A 14,021-nucleotide genomic window follows, 5' to 3' on the forward strand; every position below is an offset into this window, starting at 1 on the left:
CTTTATTAAGATGTATTTTACATACCAACTCAATGGTTTTTAATATATTTACACAGAGTTGTGCAACCATCACCATAATCTATTTTAAGATGGCAAGGAAACTTCTCCAATGTTCTCTGGACTGTAAGCTCTAAGAGGGTAGGGATCATGTCTGCCTTGTTTGCTGCTCCATCCCTGGCACCAGGTCTAGCACCTGGCCTAGCACCTGGCACAGAGTAAGAGTTCAGTAAGTATTTGTGATAAACACTTTCATGCTGCCCCAGGGCCAGCCTGAACCTTCCAGATCCCTAAGTTTCCTAGATACGAGAAATAACTACTTCTTTCCTCCAACAGAAACTTTCAATTCAGCTCATCTCCCTACGGTAGGCAGAATGATCCCTGAGGTTCCCAGTGTGCACACCCTGTATATGTACAATTCCTTCACCTTGAATGGGGGTGGGCCTAATCAGACCATTCTTTTTGAAAAAGAGTAGAGGTCAGAGACAAGTCAGAGGTTCAAAGTTGGAGCAAATGCTTTCCTGTTGGCCAAGGGGCAAACGGCCACATTGTGGCGAGGGCCACATGGCAGGAAATAGCAGGTGGCTTCTAAGAGCTGGCCCCTAAGAGCTGGCCCCTAGCTGATGGCCAGCAAGAAAGGGGAGACTTAGTCCTACAGCCACAAGGAATTGAATTCTGCCAACATCCACGTGAACTTGGAAGAGTACTCCAAGCTCCAGAAGAACATGGAGCTGCTAAGTTTGTGAAAATTTGTTATATAACAATAGATATTGAATATACTCTTCCAGGAATCTGGAGGAAGGCAGACTGATTACATTAACTCCCAGGAGTGAATGGCCTCAAACTTCTCAGAGGTACTGCTGTGGAATTTTAAAATGAGGAGGTTTTTAATAAAAAAGAATCTCTAGTTTGCAAAATTTCAAGAGGTATAAAGCTTAAGTGAAAAACTTAAACAGTGTGAAGGAAAACATCTAGGGACAGCTTTCCTAAAAGGTTCCTATTTTTCTCAGCTTCTTCTCATCCATTCATTCAGCAAGCATTTACTGTGTGCCAGACCCAAGGTTTAAGCACTAGAGCTGCCCTATCCAATATGGCAGCCACCAGCCACATGTGACCCTTGAACCCTGCAAAGTGGCCAATGGGAATTGAAATGTGCTAGCACAGGGAACTCTGCTCCATATTCTGTAATAACCTAAAAGAAAACAATTTGAAAAAGAAAAGATACATGTATATGTATAACTGAATCACTTTGCTATATACCTGAAACTAACACAACATTGTTAATCAACTATGCTCCAATATAAAAAAAAATTTAATAAAAAAAAAAGAAATGTGCTGCAAATGGAAAATACACACTGGATTTCAAAGACTTCGTATGAAAGAAAAAATAAGTTAAAAGATCTTGTTAGTGTTTTCTTATGTGGATTACACGTTGAAAAGATAGTGATGGAGATGGATGACAAACAAGTAAATAAGTACAGATTAAGATAAATGCAAAAGGAGGGGAGGGATAAATTGGGAGACTGGGATTGACATATACACACTACTGTGTATAAAATAGATAGCTAATAAGAACCTACTGTATAGCACAGGGAACTCTACTCAGTACTCTGTAATGACCTATATGGGGATAGAATCTTAAAAAGAGAGTATATATGTATATGTATAACTGATTCACTTTGCTGTACAGCAGAAACTAACACACCATTGGAAATCAACTATACGCCAATAAAAATTTTTTAAAAAGATAAATGCTATGAAGGAAATAAGTGCAAAGATACAGAATAATAGGGGAAAACTATTTTATATGGAGTGGTCAGGAAAGATGTCTCTGAGGAGTTAACATATCCACTTATAAACCTGCAAGACTGCTATTAACTCTCAAGTTTTAACACATGACAGCACCAGGGGCTGGGGAGCTTGAGAGGACTGACAAAGGCAGTTGGTCAGCTGCAGGGCTATCACGTTGCACCGTTCCGTTTGGGTTCCATGTAAATGGCGCCCCCTGGAGGTGTGCACCCCGAGATCCTGTTTGTATGAATTGCTTCTAAGTTTTCATAAGATACTTTTTTCAAACTTTACATTTTCCAGATACAATTTGTTTTCCAGTTTTAATAGTTATAACACACTTCAACTTCATCTGCCATGTAGCCTACAAAAAATCTCTACTTGGGAATACAACAAAATTCCTGATTTCAAGCATGAGACACAGAGGGCAGGCAGTTGGCAGTCTGCAATCTGAAATTCTTTTTTCCGTCTCCCAGCGATTTGCTAAATTTTGTCTCCCAGCGATTTGCTAAAGATTTGTAAAACCTTCCTGACTTCTTGCTACAAATCAGCTGGTTTCTGTATTTGTCTTCTTCTCTGAACAGAGGCAGACACGTTTGCTAGTTTTCAAAAAAGTTTTCAGTTACTTGACCATACAGACCTCCAGGCAACAGAAAGCAGGCCAGAATCCACAGAGGCCAGCCAGGGCACCTGCGCCCTCACTCAGGCGGCCAAAGCAATGAACCTCGACGTACTTTTCCAGTAATCGCTGCCCCTGAAAAACACACTTACTGCCTTTCACTGTGCACACACTTTTATATTTAAAAAAACAAAACAAAACATCTTTGTGAACCCTCTGCCCTACACACACACACACACACACACACACACACACACACACACGCACACTTCCCTGATTGACACTGGGGCAAGGAAGAGATCTTAAAGAGGTTAAGTGTTGAAAATAGATTATTTTTTTAAAAAAAACTACCTATAAAAAATAGTATTCTCCATTCACCAAAATGAGAGCCTTTCTGAAAGGAAGATGCCTCACTTTCCCTGAATATCAGTTATAGTCAATCAGATACAGTGTTTTGAAGTTGATTTTTAAGGGCCTTGGGAATTCACCCCCTGCCTTTGTAATGAAAAGCAAAAGTTAATTACTACCCACTTTTAACTAGGGTTTTGTTAACAATAGTGTTTTTGTTTTTTTTTTCTCCCAAGGCCTAGAATCTGTTTCATGTGACAGGCATTCACACCCAAATCACAGGGAAAATGCAGTGTCCTTTCTCCACAAAGTCACTTTCACTGACCAGCCAGGAAGACAGCATCTGCTCCTCGTTGTCTGTTCTATTAGTGGTGAAAGGTTTGCACTGATCCATTAACCCACCCCCCACTTCCCGGGTGCCCCTCACGACCAAGAAGGGAGCTTTGGGAGACAGCTGGGCAGCAATGAGCAACACTGTTCCCTGATGACTGTGAAACAGGCCAGAGAAGCTAACGGGATCACCCAGAGATCACTCACAACCCCAGCCTTCGTCCCTCCCAACTAAGCTAACAATTAGGAAAAACAAAAGTCAAATAGTTCTCATTCTTAAAAAAAAAAAAATTCCAAAATTATGTTTATGAGGAACCCTGGAGAAGGTCTATGAGATTAATCCAAGGAGTCTTTTCTCCTTTACATTCAAGGATATCACTTTGTACAGAAAACAAAGTGTTGATGAAAATATCAAATTTAAAACCTCTTTCCTGGCCTTCCCTGGTGGCACAGTGGTTAAGAATCCGCCTGCCAATGCAGGGGACACACAGGTTGGAGTCCTGGTCCGGGAATATCCCACATGCCTCAGAGCAACTAGCCTGTGCGTCACAACTACTGAGCCTGCACTCTAGAGCCCGTGAGCCACAACTACTGAGCCCACACGTCACAACTACTGAAGCCCACGCACCTAGAGCCCATGCTCTGCAACAAGAGAAGCCATCGCAATGAAAAGCCCGCGCACCGCAACGAAGAGTAGGCCCCGCTCGCCGCAACTAGAGAAAGCCTGCGCGCAGCAGCAAAGACCCAACGCAGCCAAAAAATAAATAAATAAATTTATATATGAAAAAAACCCTCTTTCCTTAAAGAATTTCTGTCCCGATAGGTTTGCAGATGCATTTCATGAAAATGCTTTAAAACGGAGCAAAAAGGAACACTGTTGGGCATTTTGGCATCTTCATTTATGTCATTCCAGAGACGGCATCACCCCTATCCCAAATCTGTTCTCAGAAATGTGCGCAAGAAAATTCTCTGGGGACTCAGGGGAGCCTGGATAAAGTGCGCTGGCTCCCTGCCAGGACAAAGAATAAAATAATATTCTGTTAAAAAGTTGGGTTTTTTTTTTTTCTTTTCTCTCTCTTTCTTCTTTTCTTGGAGGGGAGTGTTTCTGTTTTCCATCGTGCATCAAATCCCTGAAGATCGGGCTTCCCTGGTGGCACAGCGGTTCAGAGTCCACTTGCCGATGCAGGGGACACGGGTTCGTGCCCCGGTCCGGGAAGACCCCACGTGCCGCAGAGCGGCTGGGCCCGTGAGCCATGGCCGCTGAGCCTGCGTGTCCGGAGCCTGTGCTCCACAACAGAAGAGGGCACAACAGTGAGAGGCCCGCATACCGCAAAAAAAAAAATCCCTGAAGATCACAAGTAAATCCCTGACATTAATGTTGATGCAGTCAGAAAAGGAAGTATTAAACACCAAAGCAAGCAATGAAGTTGAAAAGATTCCCACCTTAGATCATACTGGGCTGTGCTCAGCTCTTGGAAGATGCTTATCTTACCGATAAGGACCTGCCAGGGAGGAGTGATCAGACTGTGCTCCACGGAGCCCTGAAGATGCAGTTTGGGACCAGGATGCTGGGACCAGTGGCAGCACCAAGGAGTGGCTTAGGAGGGAAGGGCCTTGAACTCCACCATAATCTGCATTGAGCCACACATCCAAAAGCTACCCCCCCAAAAAACTACAATCTAAGGAAAACCAGTGGACTTGTTATACAAAAGCAGCTTCAAAGAGAGGCCCCTGGCCACCTTTAGGGGCAGTTGACAACCCCTAAAATTCCCCTAAGAAGACAACGTCAGAGTCTCCAACCCACCTTCCAACTAGAGAGTGATTTAGTCTCCTGCTTTGCACATTCGGCTTAGGGATATTTCCTTCCAACAAGGAATCCCAGCAAAAGAGCTTTGCTCCGGGTTCTGGCCTAGACCTTGCCCTTGGCTATGAGATGGGCAACTAACTGCACCTTCTATAGCTCTAGTCTTCTCCTCCACAAAATGAAATGCTTCAACTCTAGACCATCTCTAATGGTCCTTCCAAGTCTAAAATTCTAGAATCTATATCACCAAATGTTTCAAATGAAGACAATGACAACTGTCTCTTCATAGGCAACTATTGGCTCCCAGGGACCTTTGTTGTTTAGAACTTTCCAATGGGCTTATATTTAGTTCAGAGACAACAACATTGAAAATAAATGAGGAGACTATTCCAATGAAGTGGGGTTTTTTTAAATTAAAATAAATCCATGGGGGCTTCCCTGGTGGCACAGTGGTTGAGAGTCCACCTGCCGATGCAGGGGACATGGGTTCGTGCCCCAGTCCGGGAGGATCCCACATGCTGCGGAGCGGCTGGGCCCGTGAGCCGTGGCCGCTGAGCCTGTGCATCTGGAGCCTGTGCTCCGCAACGGGAAAGGCCACAGCAGTGAGAGGCCCGCGTACCGCAAAAAATAATAATAATAAAAAAAATAAATCCATGGGATGTTACTTATAATTCTTTACTCTGATATGAATGTCTGAAAAACAAAACACCAACACTGATCTAGACTGTAGTTCAGCTTTACTTGCTTTATCTCCCAGAGCTGTTCTTCTTTCCTGGAACTAAGGAATATTTTATGAGTTAAAATAAGGCGAGAGAAATAGTAGAAACTAGCACACTCTATACCAATTCAAAAGGTCTTTGATTTTTCATTTAGTTGATAGTGCTGACTTTTTCTGTTTTCAAGAATTTTTTTTTTTTCTAGATTAAACATGAGTAACGGGCAAGCAGAGTAAGGAGAAACAAATACTAATGGTTTTACCATGGTTCTGGCTTGGCTATTAACTAGTTGTGTGGCCTGGCGCACATTACTTAACCTTTCTGAATCTCTGTTCACTCATCTGAAAAATGTGGATAACACACCAGTCTCCCTTACACTCCCCTCCAAGAAGAGTTAAACTAGATAAGACCAGGGAAAAAGAATGGACATACAGTGTTGGTCCTTTTGATGACTCTCCAAAACAAGGGCATTTGTCTCGTTTTTAAAAGTATGGACATTGCTACTAATTAACTGTGGTTGTCAGAACAGGGACAAATCCTAGAAGTTTCATGTAGGCTGAATCAGGCCCAAAGCAAATCAAGAGTTGTAGCAAAAGTGAGGTTTCTAAAAGTCTACTAAAGTGGATGGTAGTTGTCTTCTTTGAAGATAATGCCTTCCCAGTTTTCAGAGTTAAGGTTGGGAGGACACAGTGCTAAGGTGGATGGTGGATTGTGGGGTTCACTACCAGTCAGACCCTAGGGGTCTAACCTCTGGCAAGCTGGGCCTCGCGTCCTCATCCATCATCTGACTTGGTTAATCTGAATCCTTCCGCTTTGAAACCCTGCTCAATCTAAACTGCCCCTCTGCTTCACTAACAAAGAAGAAAACTACTTCCGAATATGACCTTACAGACACTGAATCATGCTTTGGTCCAAATGAATTACACATTAATTAAGTTATAATTATACATTATATTACAGGCCGAGTCTCATTTCATTTGCCAATCAAGAAAGGAAGGGTCTCCACCGATACCACTCAACTATGATTACTTCTCCCCAAAGTTGTAGTTATTTCAGTACAAAAATAAATGTGGAGAAAGAGCAGTGTCTGAGGGTTCAAGAAAGCCTGAGAAGGGAAAAAAACAGAATAAAGAGATTTTGTAGGTAGTACAGAAGATTCTAGAGCTGGTTACTTTCTTGACTATCACCTGCAATGGGGGGCATTTCATGCAGTACCAGCATTGCCCCTAGATCCCAAACTCCTCTCAATAAATAAAGGCATTAGGAGGAGATGGAGTGGAAGCAGACACACCTCCAAGCTGAACTACTCCAGCTCATCTGCTCAGGGGTGAGATCTCGATAACCTTTTCTAGAAAAACTCCGGTTAACCAGTTTCATTCATTTGCCTCTCCCATCGTCCACATAGCATTGTGTGCTGCTTTTCCACGTGATTTACACGGTCTGCCTACCCACATGGCATCCCTCCTTCAAGAACTTGCTCAAATGTTATCTCCTCCAAAGCCAACGAACTGCACCGCTCGGTTGATCATTGGGGTGGGGGCTGATCTCTTTGGCAGCCAGCGTCCCTAGAATACATTTTGTAAACTCGGAGCTATACTTTGATCTTGCCTTGGATTGTACTTGGCTCTTCCTTAACACTTGCTCCAGGCAACAAATGTAGACAAGTCCCCACCTTTTTCTCTCCCAAAGCACCTCGCCCCTTCCCCAAGTAGTGGCTCAGTAACATGTCTGACAGATAAAGTGCACTGTATTTAAACATAAACACGGTTTGGGTCGCCGGTGTCATGTGTGTTGCCACACCAAACCACACTGGTAAGTTTCAAATTGCCTTGATTGGCTTCAAGCTCCCACGATGTCCCTGGACAAGCGCTAAGCAATTGTGAAATCACCAAAGATAAGGAGGCAGAGCGGGAATAAAGGAAAGCCGGGGCCTGAATAATCCTCACTGAGTCATCGTTTCCTGAAAGATCGAGCTTGAGGCTTGGGGTGGGGGAAGGGGGTGGGGAGGGAGAGGTTCGGGAGAAAGGAACCTGAGCAGCGCGCGGAGAACGAGCCCAGGACAAGCACCCTCCCCTCGCCCTGAAGCTGCGGGACCCGGGAACCCGGACCGGGCCCGCACCCACGTGCTGGAGCGCCCCCCTGTGGCCGCTCCGCAGACCCCGCCGTTCCCCGCTCGCCCGCAGAGAGCTCTCCCCGCGGCCCAAGAAACAAGACAAGCAGAAAGTTTCCGACCCAGGCGGTTAGAGAAAGGTCGAAGCCAGGTCCGGGGGCCTCGAAGCGCGGGCGTGGCGGGAGAGGCGCCCAGTTTGGCGGCGACGGCAAGGGGTCCGAGCCCAAACGGACCCCCCGACGGTTCCGAGGTGCCCCGAGGCGGGGCCCGGGCCTTCCAAATCCCGAGGGCGAAGGGCTTCTCCCTTACCCCAACCTTCCAGCGAAGGGCGGGAGGGGAACCTGGGCCCACGCCAGGTCGGATTGCCCCCCCAGCTACCAGGGCATGCTTGGGGCTCTTGGGTTTGCTTTATTCATTTTCTTAATCCCTTTGGCGCATTCTGATCCCCAGCAATCTGGATTCTGGTAGCCCCCCCCCCCAAAACCCACCTGCAGTCCACCGCCCCACCCAACGCCGCCCTCCTTGCTGGGGTGACAAGTGGAAGCAGTAATTCCACTTCCTCCTCCCCCTCCAGCCTCCCGGTTTGGAAGGCAGTTTTCCACCAGGGTTTCCCCGCCGCCCGCAGTGGACCCGCCGGCCGGGAGGCGCGGCGCCCCGGAGCCGGGGACGGGGAGTGGGCGAGGCCGGGCCCGGCGCGGCGCTTACCTCGGCTACGGTGAGCGGCATGCAGATCCGGTACTCCTTCAGCAGCATGGTCCTGCCGGCCGCGGACCCCCGAGGCGGGAAGAGGGGGGCTCCCCCAGACCAACAAGGCTGCCGCCCAGGCTCAGGGCAAAGCGCCCGGAGCCCCGTGCTCGGACCCGGGCGGCGAATTAGCCCCGGCGGTGCGCTCAGGTCCTGGCTTCCTCCTCTCCGCCCGAGAGCATGTCAAGGCTTGGGTCCTGGTGTTCGCGGCTCCCCCGCCTCCTTCCTCGCCGAGGTCGATCCGCCTGGAACGCGGTGTTGCAAAGTCAGCCAGGGAGGGAGGGAGACCCACTGGAAACCGCTCTGATCGGCAGCCCGGGGCAGTAGTAGCGGGCGCCAGATCAGGACATGCCCGGCAGCGGGCGAGGGAGGAAAAATAAGAGAGATTTCCAAAAATTAAAACGAATGCACAAAAGTCACCCGCTCGATCCGCCTCTGAAACCAGATCTGAACCTGGCGACCCCCCTTTTCCGGCCGGTCTGCCCAAGGCTAATGTCACCAGGCACACATTGCTGACGGAGCCAGAGATGCTGACTTTCCAGACAAAGGCTTGATCGGCTGTGCTCCTTGGGCGGTAAACAAGATTTCCTGCTCTTTTTAGGGCCGGTCCCCGAGGCGCTTCAGGGCTCGCTGGGGGAGAAAAGGGAAGCCGCCGCCGCCGCTCAGCTCTGCCGGGCTGGGGCTCCGGGTTCCTCCGACCTCGGCTCGCGGCTGCGAGGGGCGGGCGGGAGGAAGCTGGCGCCTTCCGTGCGCGTCCCCTCCCCCGAGTCCGGATCCCCGAGCGCCGTGCGTGCCCGAGAGTTTGCAGCCACCTCGCCGGGGCCGGAGAGTCGGCGCCGAGCTGCAGTGTGCCTCGGGCCGGGGAGGTGGGTGCGGGAGGAGCGAGCGCGAGCGAAGCTGACATCAGCAGCCGCCTCGGCGGGGAGGGTAGCCCCATCCGGCCAATGGGGAAATGGCAAAGAATGTGGAGGATTTAAACAAAACAGCATGTCTCTCCCCGGCTGCTGCCAGACGGCAGGGCTGCCGCGGAGAGCCGAGGCCGGCCGGCGATGGGGAGGATCGGAAAAGGGGGCTCCCTTCGGCTCCTTTACCCTTTGAATCTGTTCTCAAATGTACCCCGGGTGCCACAGTGCTCTGTCCAGCCACTCTGGGTAGTTTCTGGGTCCAAGGTACAGAAGTGCCCCTTGACCTTTAGAGAAGGTTTTTACAAATGCCCACCGAGAGCGTTTTCACTTTGGTCCAGTAAGCAAGTCCAGCGCTGGAGAGGCGATGGGATTTGGGAGCAGGAGAGCAAACCCTTGCCTGGTTTCCTAACTGGTTTCAGAGCAGGAATCCAGAAACTGAAAAGTCCAACAATGTGAATGAAAATGAAATCCAAACAGAAAGACACACAAACCAGGGGGAACATGAACCAGGCATAGCCTTTTACCTCTCCTGGCCCTGCTCTGCAGTCTGACTGCAGGCTTCGCAGAGCAGCAAGAATAGGTTTTCCTGTCAGCATTCCCAAGTTCAAAAAGTCACAGTGAAATGTCAGTGAAAATGCCTGGAGTGTTGGTATTTCATCCATATTAAACAGATCCCTCATTTTAACCACAAGAGGCACATTCTTCAGTTACTCAGGAAGCTGCATGTAACTGCTGAAGTCTGTTTTTCATTTGTCTGGTGTTTTTAAGCTTGTTTTTCTGAAAAGTTGCTGGATGAAAAATGCATCAGTTGCCTCTCTGCAGAATAACCTGCAAGCATCATCTTTCCTCAGAAAAAATATTCGTGCTCTAAGATCCTGCAGCTCCTCACAGAGCTGTGGATGGCGATACTGATGGCCTCAATCTTATAGTATTTAAAATTGTAAGTAATAAGTAATTAACCAATATAACTATGGTGGGCTGTGGCTAAAATCATCCAGATGGCTGGAGAGAAATTATAACTGTGTGAATATAATACAAAGGCTGATAGAAAAATGACACCCTCTATCCAGCTTATATTCTAGGGAAAAAACTATTTTCTAGATAAATGCTTCCCAGAGTTGGCTCAGAAAGATTCACAGCAACTAATTGAAGCTAAACCAAATTCCTCGAGGTGGAAAATCTAAATCTGACACTGTACTGCTGAATAATAACACATGAAAGCCTGTGATACGCAGAGGATGCTCAAGCTGTTTTTCTTTTTCCTGCTTCTCACTAAAACACGGCGTAGTGGCTTCACTTCTGGCACTTAAAACTCTTCCCAGAGGCAGCTAGGGGATGTATTGGCTAGCCACACATGCATATGCACACACGACATCAGGGTAGGTGGACAAATTCCTGGCTTTCCTAGATGTTTCCTGACATTGATTCTGTATAATGAAGTATTTTACTGATGAATATTACGGTTAAGGAACTACTTCTCCGAATCTCGCAAACTGCAAATTACCACATATATGCTTCTGTCCTTTCCCCTCTGCTAAGCTGACTTCTTTCCTGAACTTTTCCTTTTCAGTCAGTCCGCACGCCTGGTCACATGACCCTTGTTCAGGCACAGCTCTAATCCTTCTGCCTTCAACGCCTCTTAGTGATTCTCTGTGGTCTAACTGAGCAAGTTAAAATTCCCTGGCGGGAGGATCGAGGCTCTGAATCTACCTTTCCCACAGAGCCCCATCACCCTTCCCCGGCCCTGCTCCAGCCAAATGAAGAAACTCTGTTGTCCAGAGAAGGGCTCCACTTACTTCGATCCTTCTGCTCTTGCCACTGCCTTCACAGAGAATCCTCTCCCACTCCCTCCCTCAGGACACAATTAAGCAGCAGGGCACTGACAATCTGTGTTGTTGGAAAGTGATTCTGATGGTAGTGTGTTGGATGGGTTGGGACAGAAGGATACCAGAGGCCAGAGGTTTATATGACTGTAATTCTAAAGGAGACAACGGGGAGGGTCTGAATTAGACAGCGAATGAAGAAAAGACAATGAATTTAAAAGATATGGATAGGACTTGGGAACCGATGGGTTTTCTCCACAACAGTGCTTGGGAGAGGGGAGGGCAAAGAGAGAGCGTATTCATTCATAACTCATTCACACAAGGGAGGAGGGCGCCATCTACTGGTCAGACACCTTGCTTTAAAATGTTTTAAGTCACCTCGTCAGCAAGAGTCTGGCGAGAACTGTATCTTTGTTTTCTTTTCAACCGACGGAGTTTGCAATATCCATTTCCAAAGAGCCTTGAAGGTGTTGCTATCATCACTATGGATGGTAGCGATGTTCCATTAACAACGTACACTCTACAGTTACGGATCATCACATATTAAAAAGTGTGGATGGGGAGCAGAGGGCAAAGAGAAGAACCAAGAGTAAAGTTACCAGTGAGGAATGATGCGACCAAAAGGAAGAGAGTATTAGCCTACTCATGTCTATGACAGCATATATTCTCAGATGGGTGACACCCTCTGAAGGCAGGGGGTGTCAGAACGCGAGATGGGGGAGGTGTGCATCTCAATCAATCATCTGGGGAGCTGTTCAACCCATTGTGTTCACCCGAATTCTGTTGATTCACCTCCTCCCCCACATTGAAACCTCTTCCCAGTTTGTGTGGGAAAAAAAAACTGTAGGGCTCTAGTTCTAGTTCTGTAACTAGGATCTGAAAGAAGAGTGTATCAACAGACTTTGTGACTCTTCCTATTTTATTCCAAGAATATCCCCTGGTACTTGTAAAGTAAGCTATTGTGGTTCTTTCCATCTTCCTATTTCCTCCTCACTAAAGTCTCTGGGTTAATCAAGGCCCAATGAGAATCCTATCTCTTACGTGGAGCCATTCTAGATAACTCTTTACCTTTCTAGACAACCCAGATCACTGATCTGGACTATTCATTTTGGTTCTGGTTTGTATGCCAGTGTGGCCTTCATATATATAATGTCATATCCTTTACTTGAAGTGTTTCACTTGTTCTCCAATTCCCCAACATGATGGTAACCTTCCTGAGGAGATGGGCCATGTCCTATTGTGTCATCTGTAAAGTGTAGCCTGGTTTGAGGGATATTGTGGGTACCCAATCAAGGTCTATTAGGTGTATGCATATGAGTTCAGGATTCTCGACCTTGGCACTATTGACATTTGATAACAGATAATTCTTTGCTGGGGGAATCACTGTAGGATTCAGCAGCATCCCTGGTCTCTACACACTGAGTATCAGTAGCAATCCCACCCACACACCCACCCGTACATTGCCAAATATGGGGATGGGTGTGGAGGGGGGGAACTGCTGCAGTGGAGAATCACTGCATTATGTAACATTCATTAATCTTATCTAAATGTGTAGCTACTCCAAAGAAGCTTTTGAAGAGACTGAACTTCAACTTGGTTTAGAGCTAAGGAGAGAAGGAACAGAACAAAACTGTTATATCACAGTTCTATAAAGATGTCCCCTTCTCATTCCCATGCTCTGCTTTCTATTAGCCAAGCAGCCCTTGATAAAGGACTTAACTTTAACCTTGATCATTTGGTTACGGTAATGTCTACCAAGTTTTTCTATTGTAAAGTGACTAGTTTTCCCTTTCCATACTCTATTCTTTGGAAGGCAGTCTTGAAGTGCAGCCCACACTCAAGGGAGCAGAGCTAAGCCCCACCCCCTCAAGGGGAGGGTATCTACACACACAATATGGTATCCTGCGAGATGTGTCCTTTCTCCCTCATTTGTGTGTTCATTCAATTATTTACTTATATCAGTGTGGACTCAGGCATATTTCTTCTCTACCTTGAGTTATAATTCAATACGACGTTATTTTTGTTGTTCACACTGGTCCAGCTTTGGCCATTGGTAGCTCTTCCAGGTCGGTTCCTGCGTCCTTTTGACATGCCCCTCCCCCTCTTTAAGGGCGATTTTTGAAAACCAAAGTTATACTTTGCAATTAATTTTTGTTTTATTAAACATTATTTAATTCCAGAGGAGGCTATGTCTATATATTCCTCTGTGTGTGTGTGTGTGTGTGTGTTTTAAACACTTGTATGTCTAACCTTGTTAGGTCCTATGCAAATGTTAAATTCATTCTTAATAAAACTACACAAAGCAAGTCCCAAAGCAATTCTTATGTGTAGACCCATTTATCAGTCCTCTATTAAATACGGAGAATGACTTTGATGTGGAATTGCTTACAGCTGTGCAGTAAATGCTCATAAAATAAAGATTAATTGACAATGATGTGGTACAAATTGCTTCACATGGGAAAAAACCCTGGAGGATCCGTGGCCAAACGTATGGTTTTGTCTTCTTTTTTTTTAATAAATAAGCTAGTAATAAATTTTATGAAGGTTTCACTTTTTATTGCATTACCTGTTTTTACAGAAGTTGGCAAACACTGGAATATTTTGAGATGAATTATGAGAGGATCTGTAACCTATACTCACTGGAGAGAAATTTTAGTGATGAAAGAAGACGTTGTCCTTGACCCTGAGTATCCTTTAAGAGGAAGTAACTGTGCAACCATAACTTACGGTAACTCTTTAATGCCAAATTATATTTGACCTAGTATCATCAAATGATGTCAACACAGATCCAGAAATAGTATTTCTTAGCTATGTAGTGCCATAGAGACGTCATGGAA

At 46.4% G+C, this 14,021-nt stretch overlaps 1 protein-coding gene across 4 annotated transcripts in view; it reads right to left on the reverse strand.

Moving 5' to 3' along the window:
• Window positions 1-14,021, reverse strand: part of PITPNC1 (phosphatidylinositol transfer protein cytoplasmic 1) — a 265,455-nt gene that overhangs the window by 246,722 nt on the left and 4,712 nt on the right. Inside the window, exon 1 of one of the 4 annotated variants that reach the window (XM_067715273.1) lies at window positions 8,418-9,325. The exons of 2 other annotated variants lie outside the window; for them this stretch is intronic. Coding sequence is in view for 1 of the 2 variants with exons in the window: in XM_067715277.1 (XP_067571378.1) it covers window positions 8,418-8,465 (48 nt within the window). In the remaining variant the exon portion in view is untranslated. Of the gene's footprint in view, window positions 1-8,417; window positions 9,326-14,021 lie in introns of those variants that run through there. One more of the 4 variants, XM_067715277.1, reaches the window with a different exon arrangement.

The sequence above is a fragment of the Pseudorca crassidens genome, chromosome 19 (assembly GCF_039906515.1).
Source record: "Pseudorca crassidens isolate mPseCra1 chromosome 19, mPseCra1.hap1, whole genome shotgun sequence".
NCBI classification, from domain to species: domain Eukaryota; kingdom Metazoa; phylum Chordata; class Mammalia; order Artiodactyla; family Delphinidae; genus Pseudorca; species Pseudorca crassidens.